Source organism: Monodelphis domestica, chromosome 1, assembly GCF_027887165.1.
Source record: "Monodelphis domestica isolate mMonDom1 chromosome 1, mMonDom1.pri, whole genome shotgun sequence".
Lineage (NCBI taxonomy): Eukaryota > Metazoa > Chordata > Mammalia > Didelphimorphia > Didelphidae > Monodelphis > Monodelphis domestica.
In genome coordinates this window covers 20153695-20167872 of record NC_077227.1, presented here as the reverse complement: position 1 = coordinate 20167872, position 14178 = coordinate 20153695, and the positions used below count along the sequence as shown (strand labels likewise).

Here is a 14178-nt window from a genome sequence, read left to right as displayed (position 1 = left end):
TAAGCTTGTAAGGGCTGTTACTCTAGAGCCTTTGATGTGACATCAGATTAACCCAGGACCCTTTGATGGGTCCAGCCATTCACCAAATGTTCATTGAGCACTTACCAAAAAGACACAAAGATGAACTTTTCAAAGTTTCTACTTTTAGGGAGTTGAGAGCCCAAAAGGTGAGATGAGTGAACAAAGCTAAAATAAAGACTTTAAGTATTATTACAACTCTTAATATTGTTACTAATTAATAATAGCTAGCATAAAGATGGTCTGTTATTATATATATAAGTATATATATATATATGTATGTATTTTTTAAGAACCCTTACCTTTCATCAGAATCAATACTATGTATCAGTTCTAAGGCAGAATGGCAGTAAGAACTAGGCAATGGGGGTTAAGTGACTTGCCCAGGGTCACATAGCTAGGAAATATCTGAGGTCAGCTCTAAACCTAGGGCTTCCTGGCTTTCAACTGAGTTACCTCGGTGCCATATATGACCTTTTTAAGTCTATAAAGCAATGTATATATGTAATCTTATTTGAGTATTCTAAAATATTAGGAGAAATTCCAGTTAAGCCTTGAAAAGAGAAGTAGAGTTTTGATGGACAAAGGTAGGGCTGGCTGGGAAGAGAGAAGAAAGTCAGCAAGGGCACAAAGCTGAGAGGGCTGGGAGTTGTATGAGAAATCAACAGGTTTTATTTGACTTACTGCGCTCTTTTGTCATTGTACTCAACAGCCGTAGATGCTGAAGTTGAAATTCCATTACTATTTATTCTCAGTTTGTCCCAAATGGCTCTTTGAACAAGCCAAGCATTTGTTGGTCCCGAGTTCAGCGGAGTGCTGGGCACCTGAGGAGGTGGTAACAAGGCATTGCCTTCTCTAAAGGACCAAGCCACCATCTTGCCAATGGCTCATTCCCCATGCCAGAAACAGCAAAGACTTAAAAGTCCAATTAACTCGAAATCTTCATGTCCCTAGAGTCCCCCAAACCAACCTGGCTTTTATAGGTGGGCTGCACTTATTTCCCCATAAAATACTCACGACACATTGAGTAGGACAACCATCTTGGACTTACACTACCTTATTTTTTTGGCATTCTTAATATTAGCATAGTTCCATGATGAATTTGAATAGTTAACTTTTTTTCCTGTATTACCAAACAGACCTCTCTCCCAGTTGTGACCTACAAGCTATTTTTATACAGCACCAAAACACCCACTCAGTTTACTGAAAAATGGCGGTCAGAATATCAGTTCACTGACTAAGTTTTTAGTGGACTTAAAGGATGTTTGGGCCTTATGAGAACAGCTCAGTGCTTCATTTTGGGCAGGTTCCATTCTCCCAGACATACTTATAAGTGGCATCCCATCCACTCATCAAGTCTAGATCGCAATTTTGCTTCGATTTTGCTTTCACAATGTCCTTCTAGCCTAGACATGCCTTATCTGGGTCAATCGTCTCGGTTAAAAAATATTTTGTTAACTATTTTCATACAACTTAAAAAACAACATCATTCTGAAAAGGGTCCACAGGCTTCCGCCAGACTGCCATGGGGATCCATAGCACACAACAATTTTAAGAACTCTTACTCTATACAGATATTAAAAGAAAGGTACTACAAAGAGCACTTTTTCCAAAATTGAAATTTAGGGGGAAAAGCATAGGGCTAGAATATGAAGAGATATGAAGGCCTCAAAATAAAGCTAGGAGATTAAAGCTCTTAGATGGCCCTGAGATCATTCTGGATGGGAAATGGTACCAAGAATAGGTACCAATAGTAGTATTGGTCTAGGAAGGTATAAGGGAAGAATGATTCATTCAAAATGACAGAGAATAATTCTAATAGATACTAAAGCTGATCCAGAGACTACCTAAATAAGTAGATTTCACATTAAGTCTAACCCCTATTCCTGAAATATCTTGTGTATTTTCATTTTGCTTGATCTTACTTCATTTCCATTGCTACTTTCTATATTTCAAAACATCAACAATTATTTAATTTAAAATTCTGGTGTTATGAGGCTCTAAAGAAATCATTGAGATCAATATGACTATTAAAATCACTGGACCAATGTAATAATGGTATCATCAATTCAGCCTGCCATTTGGACAAACCAAACAGATTTAGCCCTTTTACTCAATTCTGTCAAGTTATTTTCATTTTTTTCTTTTGAGATTCCTTCAGTTTGCTGAATCCATTTGCTAACAAGGCATCCAGAATTATTCAGGTGTTCTTATGATTATATGAAAAGTCTAAAAAAGCCTGGAATCTCGGATGGGATGTGACTTTGCTATAAACAACTCCCAAATCACAGCATATTTCTCTCTTTTCTATGAGGACCCCTTGCAGGTCACAGGTCTCTTAATTTCGGACTTTGGGGGCCTAGAGACCTCTGGGGATATCTCTCTCCTTCATGGAAGTCATTCTCCCATCTCCCTGGCCCCCACCCCCACCCCCAGGAAGTGCCTCCTGTCTCATCCCTTCTTTAGGATGCTTTCTTTAGGCTCATTGCTGTCCTCCTCATGCTTGTGGAAGGAATACTACTAATATTTGGGAGAAGAACCTATGATTTAACCGGTGTAGGCAAACCCTAATGTGGACATTTCCTCCATGTTTACAGAAGGGCAAATGGCCTATAACAAGTCTTCGAGAGTTTTCTAGGGCACCAAGCTGGGAAGTAACTTACCCTTAAGCACATAACTGGGATGGATTAGAAGCAAGACTTGAACCTAGGTGTTCCTGACTCCTGCTCTCTAACCAGTACACCACACTGCCATCATTTCTAGAGACAAGTAACTTTCATTTCATTTGTCAAGTCATAGAAAGCAGTCAGGCTTTTGTTCCCAGGTCTGACTAGCTCACTACACACGTACTAGCTGTGAGACTTTGGGCAGCTTATCGCTGTTCAGTTGTGTCCAACACTCTTAGCCCCATTTGGGGTTTTCTTGGCAAAGATCCTGGAGTGGTTTGCCATTTCCTTCTCCAGTTCATTTTACAAATGGAGAAACAGAGGTTAACCAGGTGATATGACTTGTCCAGAGTCACACAGCTAGTAAGTGTCTAAGGCCATATTTGAACTCAAGAGGATGAGTCTTCTTGACTTCTTGACCAGCACTCTGTTGTCCACTGCACCAGTTGTTTAACCTTAAAGAGTTTCCATCTCCACATCTGTAAAACGGAAATAGTACTTGTACTCCCTCCCTCCCTGACAGGCTGTTGTAAATCTTTTGTACCTCTCTGAGGGCCATATAAGTGAGAATTTGAATTACAATTGTGATTTGCCTAGGGAGCATTGACATGCTTTGAATCCCACTCGTAAGATAACATTTCTCTCATAATTTGTTAAGAACTACTAACGAGGGACATGAAAATTCACTCCTCCCTTGCTATTAAGGAAATATATTTTAATTTGGCCATTTGGGCATCTCTTAGATGGCAAGCTCCTTGGGGAGAAGGCCTCCAGCTGATTCATCACATGAGCAGGGCACTGTACACAGTAGACACTAAGGAGATAGTCACTGAATGCATCAATTCAGACCCTGTAGGAAGAGACAGGCTATTGGATCCAAAACGATGGAGAATGACAGATTCTAAGACCCAAGACCTTGGTTTTTCAATGAATCTGAATTTAGTTCATACATAAAGCATACAGACTGGAGAGTTTTCAGCCTTTGTGTGAAGCCAAAACAAACCACTTTTCTCTGTTTTGTTCCCATTTTACACTCAGCTCTGCAGCCTGTCCAAGTCACAGAATAAACACCAAATGCAGCTTCACTGACATCAGCTGGAGCCCAACAAGATTAATGCTCTGTGCTCCCATTCAGAGGCTTATCTCTCTCGGCCACAGCCACAGTTTAAATCCAAGTTAAATTGTCTAATCAATTTTCAAATGGATGTGATCATCCTCCCCCTCCCACCTCCCCGAATATGAACCGAAGCTCTAGCAAAGGCACAGTAAATGAAAAAGTGAAACTCATTCAGTATCTGCTGGTGGGTTAGATTGCAGAAAGTGCGTGGGTGCTTGGGGGAAATTGTGCAAGAGTGAAAAAGGCCTTTCATCCTTCCTTGCGTGACCAAGATGGAACTGGAGCAGGAAGATGAAGCTGTTTCTCAGCAGCTTTAGTTTTATGTCCGTCTCACTGCCCAAAAAACAACTCCTAACACTGAAATCATAGAGGAGAGCTGCAAAGGCTTCGGTTAAAGCGCGGGGCTGACTTTTCCAGCCTTAGACAAAATAGTGTGTCCAATGGAAAAAGCAGGGGCCTGGGAATTAAGAGGCCTGCTTGAGACAAACAATTCAAGTTGCCTTTGACAAACTGCAATTAGACCTTACTTTGTTGTTGGTCATTTCAGTTGTGTCTGACTCTGTGACCCCTTTAGGGTTTTCTTGGAAGATCCTGAAATGATTTGCCATTTCCTTTTCCAGCTGATTTTACAGATGAGGAAACTAAGGGAAAAGGGGTAAGTGACTTGCCCAGGGTTGCCCAGCTACTAAGTGTCTGAGGGCCAGTTTTGAACTTGGGTCTTCCTGCCTCCAGGCCCAGCACTCTACCTAGATGCCTGGGACCTTCCTTTTACTTCTTTGTAGAATGAGGAGTTTGGACTTTATGACTGATCTCTAAGGTCACGTCCAGGTTGATGGATTAATGACTAGCTCTTGGCTAAAGGCAAAGCAAATTAACTTCTGGCCAAATCTCCATCAAGGATTCAGGATTTGCTCAGGGTGTTACCGTAGTCGCCTTGGACAGCCCAGGCCCAGAGCTAGTGCTGTGTGATCTCACTGTTTATTTACACCTCCAGGAGGGGGCAGGCAGACCCAGGAAAAGAGAGAGAGAAGGAGACGTGCCATCTGTCCATTCTGCTATGGTCCACGAGTGCCCACGGTGCTGCCAAAGGAGACTGAGATTCTGGAATAAAATAAGCTCCAGGCTTTAAGTGACTCCATTCCTACAATGTGCAAGGCAATCCGCAGGACACTGTAGGGAACAGATTACTAGACCATCAGACTCCCTGTTGTTACCCGTTACCATAGATAGAGGATCACCAGGAAGGAGAATAAGAACAAAGTTGTTTGGTTTGTTTTTTTAACTACTATGACTGCAATTAGAGCCGGGCCTTTGAGATCATCTAGTCCAGTCTCCCTATTTTGCAGATGATGCTAATGATTTGCCCAAGTTCCCACGGTATCATTTGTTTTAAAAGAACTTGGACCACCTGCTGGTTCAGGGCTGGGGCTGGCAGATCCAAGGCCAAGTCTAATTCATCCCTAAAGATCGGACTACATTACAGGAGAAAAGTATGATGAATGTCACGGGTAGTAGTTTGCCCCACCTAAACCTCATGGGCCAACAAGATGACCCCAGCTCCCCTCTCCTCAAAGGAGAGCTCATCTGGCTTTGTCCCAGGTACTTTACTAAAAGGAACGCAAAATACCAAGCAACTTCCTCTTTCATTCCTTTTCATTCAGTCTCAAACACTGCACTAATAGCACTGCTAAAAGAAACCACTTCATTCTACACTGAATAATCGTAAAAAATTAATGGTCAATAAGCAAATTCATTAGCTTCCCATACATGGAAGCTACTTTATGAAGCAGAATAATGAGCACAAATTATTAAATCCAAAACTTCCACCTGCAGAGTCCTAATCTTAAATTAAAAAAAAAAAAACACTTCAAGTATGGATGGACTTGATCAGCATAAAACAACTGAGATCTGAAGCTTTGTGGCAAGGAGCCATCACCGGAGGTGACACTACCAGTGAAGATCTTTTCGTAGGAAAGGTTAGCGGGTCTCATTAACAAACTGTTTCTTTTTAAATGACAATCAAAACCAATTTGTCATTGAAAAAATTCCTTTTATTTTTATGAAACTTTACGGTTTGCAAAGCATTTTCCTCATAAACAGCCTTGGTTTAGGTAGTGCAAGTATTATTGTCCCCATTCTACCAAAGAGAAAATTGAGGCTCTGGGATACTAAATGTTCTACCGTGGTCTTATGGCTAATAAGAATCTTGATGAAACAGGAGACTTGATTCTGAGGCTGGTATAGAACAGACACAATAAAAACTTTGTGATTGATAGAAAGAAAAGGAAAAGGATGGGGGCAGGAGAAAACCATCCATGTGCATGTATCTTGGAAGCTTTGATGCCATAGAGAAGGAGGACAGAGTAGAAGAAGAGTCATTGTCTCTGGAAAGTCACTGGAGATAAAATTCAAGAAAGAAGCCACAGGAAGCCCTCAAAGCCTCAATAGAAATGATGCACGAAGCCTAGGAAATAAGCCATAAAAGCTGGATGGCCTAATGCAACCTCACAGGTATCACTGACTTCACAGAAAGAGAACCATGACTGCAACAGAGCTCTAGACAGGTAGACCTTCTTCAAATGAGACAGGGAAAATGTGTGTGCATGTATGCAGAATGAAACATGTTATCTACATGGTACATGTATATTTACATTCAATTTATATATAATGATTTAGAAATATGTTGCATAGATCTCTAAATTACATGTGTTTGTGTTTCCTTTGGTAGTAAGCACTTAATACAGGATTATTATTGGGTATATGTATGTACATGTATAGTTCTAGAGAGGTCTACCTTCTTGAAACAAAAAAGCTAGATAAAATGAGAGGATTGGCATAGTAAAGGGATAATAAATTTGTTCTTGTTGCTATTGTTCAGTTGTTTTTCAGTCGTGTCTGACTCTTCATAACCCTGTTTGGGGTTTTCTTGGCAGAGAAACTGAAGTGGTTGGCCATTTTCTTCTCCAGCTCATTTTACAGATGGAGAAACTGAGGCAAATAAGGTAAAGTGAGTGTCTGAGGTTTTGAACTCATGAAGATAAGAATTCCTGACACCAGGTCCACACTCTATGCTGAGCCACCTATCTGATGACATAATAAAAAATGTTTTATATATATAGCATTATTTATAAATATATGTATGTATAATATATATTGCATTACATGTATATATAGGTCATACACAGTGTTAATTCTCTCATTTTACCCGTTTCATTTGAAGGTTTATCTAATCATAATTGTGTGTATTCATACATGTGCACATATAATACATATATTATACATGTACACACAGATCCATATTAGAACAAGATTATCTATTCACCCGTGTAAATTGTATCGTACATGTATAATTCACACACATATATAACCATATATGCATAGCTACATGAGCCACTGTATATTATATACTGGTTCATCCATATATATATGTACATGTATATATACTATGTATGCTAATGCACTCCCATTTGAGCTGTCTGTTTCATTTGAAGAAGCTATGTCTGACGTGCACGTACCTAGAGTACATCTGTACAATGCTCTTTCTCACCCATAACAATCCTTTCCTAAGTCCTCACTACAGAAAGAATGGCAATATCTACTTCCCTCCACATATATACATACAATGCTATATGTGTTTTGTATATATGTACATCCATGTATATACTATATGCATGGTGCTACGCCTCTCCAGTAACAAATCCTTTACTAAATGTTTACTACAAAAAGAAGAGAAGTAGCGAGCTGGTCCAGTGGACAGGGGCTGAAATCAGGAATATCTGAAGTCAAATCCAGCCTCAGACACTCAGTAGCTGTTTGATGCTGGGCAAGTCATTTAACTTCTATTTGCCACGATCCCCTGGAGAAGGAAATGGCAAACCGCTCCGTTCTCTTTACCAGGAATAGCCCCAGGCGGGCACCAAGGGTCAGATGTGAGAGAATGTCTGAGCAAATGGCACAAAAAGAAAGGCAAATGTATTCGGGAAAGGAAATGCAAAAACCAGAAGTGGGCACAGTGGTAGGGATCATCTGACTAAAGACCAATGGAGGAACCATTAAAGCTACTTTGCCATCAGTATGTAAAATTAACTACCAGCAAAGAAAAGAGGAAACCCAGGAGGTAAGTCACAATCACAAGCCTGGCCCAGGGACAAAGTGTACAGAAGTAATGGGGGGCTTTGATTTCCCACCCATTTGCTGGAATTCTCTGTCTGTCTTGATCTCTCCACCACCCCACCCAACAAAACACAACAGATTCGTTGATCCCATCTTGACTTGCTTTAATGATAATTTCCTCCATCACAAGTTCCCCCACAAGATCTATTTGGATCTGTCAGAGTGATCACTGACTCTGTGACACAGGAGACACAGGCTGGGCACTGTCTACCATGCACTCTAGTCTTGTGGAAAATAGATTCTGAAGGGTTGGGGGAAGTGTCAAGAGGATGCTGGGGGCTAACGTTCTTCAGGTGCAAAGGGACAGCACATCAAACCAATCAGAGATGCCAGCCCTTAGCTCTACACTCAGATCTTCCTTCCTCAATTCTTGTAGCATGGAGGGGAAATCCTAAGGTCTTCCCATGATATGATGAGAACAGAATCTCCACTAAGGTTCTAATTACACTGGAAAGCTTCAAGTGCAGGCTTTGTGATGAACTGTATATCTGTTATCTAAGGACCAATCTGGTTAAATTTGCAGACATCATCAGATTTGCTGCAGGAAAATGTTTCTTCCCCTTCCTTCCACTGCAATTCTCAAAGTCCATCTGCTAAGCTGTAGGAGGCTGTGACCGATGTTAGTAAAAGGATCAAGGAGTACCCATGGAGGGCTGACAGGTACACACCTGTGATCGTGAGAGACGGACAGACACAGACACAGTGACAGACAGAAACAAAGCCAGCCAGAGACAGAATCTGACAGAGAACCCACACCAAAAAAATCACAGATCTAAATAGCAGTGACATAGAGAAAGAGCATACCATAGTGAGCAATTGTTTACAATAGCACGATATCCTTTTTTCTTAGCATCTTTCCACATAGGACAATCTATATTAAAGAACTTATTAAGTCTGAGATGTGGGATCCTATTGTACATAGGAAGCCAATGATAAAAACCATGCCTCATTGCAAGCCTGTATAATCAACCTTTGTTTCAAGGAACTTGATGAGAAAAATAAAGCTTGACGTAGTCAAGCCAAGTACGTACGTATGGCTTTTACAAATAATCAAAAGAGCACTCCGAACTCGTCTAGTTCTCCCAAATGGCTCAAGGACAAAAAGTCAGGCCACTCCTTTAATAATAAAATATACAGAAATGCTGCCATAACAGAGATAGGAACGGCTAGGAAAATCGGAGAATGACGACAGCAAGGGGACTCAGGAGGCTCGAGTTGGCTCTCTAGGCTGTGATGAGTTTTAATGAAACAATGACAGACTTGTTCTGTTCTGAAGGTCACTTGAAGAGCATCATGGAGTAAAAGGGTGACCTTGGTCTAAGTTCAGGAAAGGAGTCTGATGATATTATCCTTGGCTTCCCTGCTACCATTTTAAATCGGTCCAGTGGACAAGATAAATGGCCCGTCCATGGTGAGAGGGTTTTTTTTTTTAATTCTGTTATCAGATGAGAGCAGGGAAGATGGAAAGCTATTTCTGTATAAGCTGTATCTACTGAGGGGGAAATAATTTCAGCTCATTTCAGCCGACTTTGACTATGAATCATTGCAGAGAAGTCCTGGGCTCAGCTGCAACTTTCAGAGAGACACAAGCAAAGACTATGCGGATATTGTAGGTCCTGTGCCATAGAAAAGCTCTCTGGGTATCTGCCTTTCACTATGATGCAAAAGGCATTTGTGCAGCATCCTAAGTAACTGAGAGCTCTCCCCAGACTGATGGATGCTGCCAGCATCATTATGCACCAAAGCAGCTGATGCTTTGTAAGAGGGAACACTCCTCTGAAGTGCCAACATCATAATTATGCTTTCGTCTGAGCTTATAATACAGGCAAAGATGCTCATTTGGGGAAGGAATGTGTGCATTCATGTCTATATTCAAGAGGAAAATAATGTGAATGTTTAAATGAGTCATCATAATTCCTCCTGAAAGAAGCATGTCGTCATTCAAGGCTCTCATTTTTACTTGAGAGTGTGAAGTACTTCCTGCTGCCACCAGAGAATCTGTCTGAATCACAGAAACCTTTTTCTTCTTAAAGGAAAGAGGAATCTATTTATTCTAATGAAATTCAGATAAAGATGAAAAGAGGATATGCAAAGTGTGCAACCTACTGAAATGCAGAATTCCAGTTGGTCAACTAAGTACATCTTTTGGAATAGCCACCAGAATGGAGAACTGTCTTCTCTTACCTCAGTCTACCTTTCCATTTTGAATACTAAAAAGCAATTCTGAATAGAAAAGTAATCATCAGTAACTGCAGAAACTTTCCTTCTGGAAGCTAGCAGAAGCTCTCGTGATCCAAATGGGGGAGCCCACGATGAGAATTTTCCTCCAAGAACAACAAAACAAAATGTATGTTGCCATTTGGACAGACATGGTTTGGAGCTGGCTAATAACTCAGTAGCAACAAGAAAAGAGTTAAAATAGTCTTGAATCTTAGTTCTACTGATTCTCACACAGCATTTGCAAAGGGTGACCACAGAATTTCCTACTAGTAGAAGACAAATTAATCTCTCTTCTCCAGGTAATGGATCTCTTTCAATGAGTACCCCGATGACCTATTAAAGAAGATGACTTAATAATTAAAATGCACTGGTTCATGATCATCAAGCTCATTAAACTTAACTTTGCTGTAGATGGACTGACTTGTAAATAGTTAATTTAGGGCATCATATACAAGAAAAACCACATTGGCAGCTTTGGAGGTTTCAAAGGCACCAACCTGTAACCCAAAGGATGGAGAGAAATCTCTGTAAGTGAAGGGTTAAAAAAATCAGCTGCTTTCTCAATGTCTAGCAAACTGACTAAAACATTTTTTCCTCTAAACCTACATCTCTTTCAAACTGCCGTCCTGCTATGGGCACTGCCATGCACCTAAGCATACTCCCATCCCTGATCTTCCTCTCTATCCTCCCCCATATTCAGCCCATTGCCACATTTAACCTTTCTGTCTTCATCTCTCATCTCCTCTGCCTCCCCTGCCCCTCTGCTGGGGTTGGGGGCTGGGCTAGAAGCTCCAGGGCCTCCATTTAAAGGAGGAAGGGGGCTCAGCACAGTTTTCTCCCCATTTCCCTAAGGTACTCTGCTTTGGATCTTCTTTGGAACACTCCATCATTGGACTTTTGAACGTCCTGCCCCCTGCGGGTACCACCCTCTGCTTCTCAGCTCCTTTTGTGTATTCCCCCATCAGGCTATAAAATGTTCGAGGGCAGAGCCTTGGTTTTGACTTCTGTTTGTCTCCTGAACACAGTGCCTGGCACATGGCTAGTGCTCAGTAAGTGCCTGGGCTATGTCTGCTTCTCTCCACAAATAAGGCCATTCTCATCTCAGCCTCAGGCTCACTCTCTCTCTCTCCTCCACCCCGTCACCCCCTTGTGGTCTCTCTCTGCCTCCAGAGCCCATAAGCCTTTATTGAGCACTTTCTGGGTTCCCAAGGCTAGTGGCTGGTGATAAACTGTAACAGAAGAGTCCCTATAGCATACACAGCAACTAGTAGCTGTCTGACTCCCTCTTCCTGGGCCTGGACTTAGACTGCCTAGCTCTTGGCACCTGCTCTTCATCATCAGGCCATCAAGATGCCCAGAAGTTACCAAGTGGCTGTGATTTGCCCAGTAATACCAAGTTAGTAGAGGTCAGAGGTTATGCTGGAGGCCACCCTTCTTTTCTTTAAGGCTGCTCTCTAGCCACTCTCTAACACTGCCTCCTTGTCACAACCTAAATACTATTTTTTAAAAAATCTTTTAATTTCTGGCTTTAAATTGCTACTAAGCATCACTTCTAAGACAGAAGAGCAACAAGGGCCAAGCAGTGGGGGTTAGGTGACTTGCCCAGGGTCACACAGCAAGGAAGTGTCTGAGGCCACATTAGGACCCAGGACCTCTACAAACAAAACCAATGCAACCAAAATTAGAAGGGAAAACAACAAACTGGGAAACAATCTTCATAACAAAAACCTCTGACAAAGGTCTAATTATTCAAATTTATAAAGAGCTAAACCAATTGTACAAAAAATCAAGCCATTCTCTAATTGATAAATGGGAAAGGGACACGAATAAGCAATTTTCTGTTGAAGAAATCAAAACTATTAATAAGTACATGAAAAAATGCTCTAAATCTCTAATAATCAGAGAAATGCAAATCAAAACAACTCTGAGGTATCACCTCACACCTAGCAGATTGGCTAACATGATAGCTATGGAAAGTAATGAATGCTGGAGGGGATGTGGCAAAGTGGGGACACTAATTCATTGCTGGTGGAGTTGTGAATTGATCCAACCATTCTGGAGGGCAATTTGGAACTATGCCCAAAGGGCGCTAAAAGACTGTCTGCCCTTTGATCCAGCCATAGCACTGCTGGGTTTATGCCCCAAAGAGATAATAAGGAAAAAGACTTGTACGAGAATATTCATAGCTGCACTCTTTGTGGTGGCCAAAAATTGGAAAATGAGGGGATGCCCATCAATTGGGGAATGGCTGAACAAATGGTGGTATATGTTGGTGATGGAATACTATTGTGCTCAAAGGAATAATAAACTGAGGAATTCCATGTGAACTGGAACAACCTCCAGGAAGTGATGCAGAGTGAGAGGAGCAGAACCAGGAAAACATTGTACACAGAGACTTGTGGTACGATCGAATGTAATGGACTTCTCCATTAGTGGCAATGCAGTGACCCTGAACAACTCAGCGGGATTCATGAGAAAGAACACTATCCACATTCAGAGGAAGAACTGTGGGAGTAGAAATACAGAAGAAAAACAACCTCTTGAATATATGGGTCAAGGGGAAATGGCCAGGGATATAGACTCTAAATGACCATCCTAATGCAAACATCAACAACATGGACATGGGTTCTGATCAAGGACACATGTAATACCCAATGAAATTGGCTTTGGAAAGGGTGGGTGGGTGGAGGGGAGGGAGGGAAATAATGTAACTCCTGTAACCAAGGAATAATGTTCTAAATTGACTAAATAAATTAATTTTAAAAAAAAGAAAGAACCCAGGACCTCCCAATTCCATGCCTGGCTCTCTATCCACTGGGCCACCCAACTGTCCCCTTAATACCAACTGAATCCAACCCCCCCCCCTTTGAATCCTCTCACTTTTTTGTTTCTGCCTCGGTTCTTGCATACAGAGGGACTCAGTTCCTCTGTTATTGCTGCCCACAGTGCCTGACTTGAATAGAACTTTACCCAGACAAGAAGACAGGATAGGGAAAAGAGTCCTCCCAGCTGTGCCTCAGACTTAACTGGATCCTTCCTAGAAGCTACTTCTTTGCCCTTGGTCCCCAGATCTCTCTGCAAAATGAGGACTCAACTAGCTTAATTCCAAGCTCTCGGGATTCCAGTTCACCTTGTCCTGAGCCTTCCCTCCCAAGGGCCCCTATGAATTCCTCCTCTGAATAACTTCTCTCCTTTGGCCTCTGGACTGGCCATTCATCACATTCTTATGATTTAAATTTGTTTGAGTCATTAGAACTAGCAGTTCTGCAAGCAGAGCCTCACTTCTACACTGGAATCTTAATGACTGATGGGGAAAAAAGATGGAGGATTAAAGAGAATCTTCTTCTAACTCAAGGGAGCTCTAGCTAGCAAGGAAAAGGTTGTGGCTATGGAGGTCGGGTTAAGATGCTTGAGCCACCTTCCCTGGCGTGCTGGCCAAACTCTGCCCTTCAGGGAGCACAATTTCTGGCAGTATGCTATCAGTCATTTGGAAATAGTCTCCACTTGCTAACAACCTCTTAATCAGGTAAAAGATAGTTTGGAATATTCTGGAATAGCATTGCCCCAAAATAAGTTTTATTTTTTTAAAAAACCCTCACCTTCTAACTCGGAATCAATGCTGGGTATTGGTTCTAAGGCAGAGGACTGGTAGGGGCTAGGCAATGGGGGTTAAGTGACTTGCCCAGGGTCACACAGCTGGGAAGTGTCTGAGGCCAGATTTGAACCTCCTGTCTCTGGGCCTGGTTCTCAATCCACTAAGCCACCTAGCTGCCCTCAGAAATTTTATTTGGATCCATCATATTGCTTCCATCCTCAGGCTGTAATTTGGGGCAGGGCTATTTCCTTACTAACTCTGGCTTCAGTCTGCATCTGCTCCCCAGGCTCCAGCTTTGCCACCCAAAATCTTTTGGCACCATCACCCTTTGAAAGAGGTTGGCTGTCCCTGTCAGCAAACCAGGAAGGGAGTCCCTCCTCAGGCTGAAG

General features: G+C 41.8%; 1 protein-coding gene and 1 long non-coding RNA gene across 4 annotated transcripts in view; one reads left to right on the top strand and one right to left on the bottom strand.

Moving 5' to 3' along the window:
* Window positions 1–14178, bottom strand: part of PHYHIPL (phytanoyl-CoA 2-hydroxylase interacting protein like) — a 74783-nt gene that overhangs the window by 20378 nt on the left and 40227 nt on the right. The window contains exon 1 of one of the 3 annotated variants that reach the window (XM_056795762.1): window positions 2682–2741. The exons of 1 other annotated variant lie outside the window; for it this stretch is intronic. Coding sequence is in view for 1 of the 2 variants with exons in the window: in XM_056795754.1 (XP_056651732.1) it covers window positions 703–757 (55 nt within the window). In the remaining variant the exon portion in view is untranslated. Of the gene's footprint in view, window positions 1–702; window positions 838–2681; window positions 2742–14178 lie in introns of those variants that run through there. One more of the 3 variants, XM_056795754.1, reaches the window with a different exon arrangement.
* Window positions 6–6925, top strand: LOC130453902 (uncharacterized). Its single transcript, XR_008911567.1, has 2 exons — window positions 6–167; window positions 3723–6925. It is a non-coding gene; the product is annotated as an uncharacterized LOC130453902 (long non-coding RNA).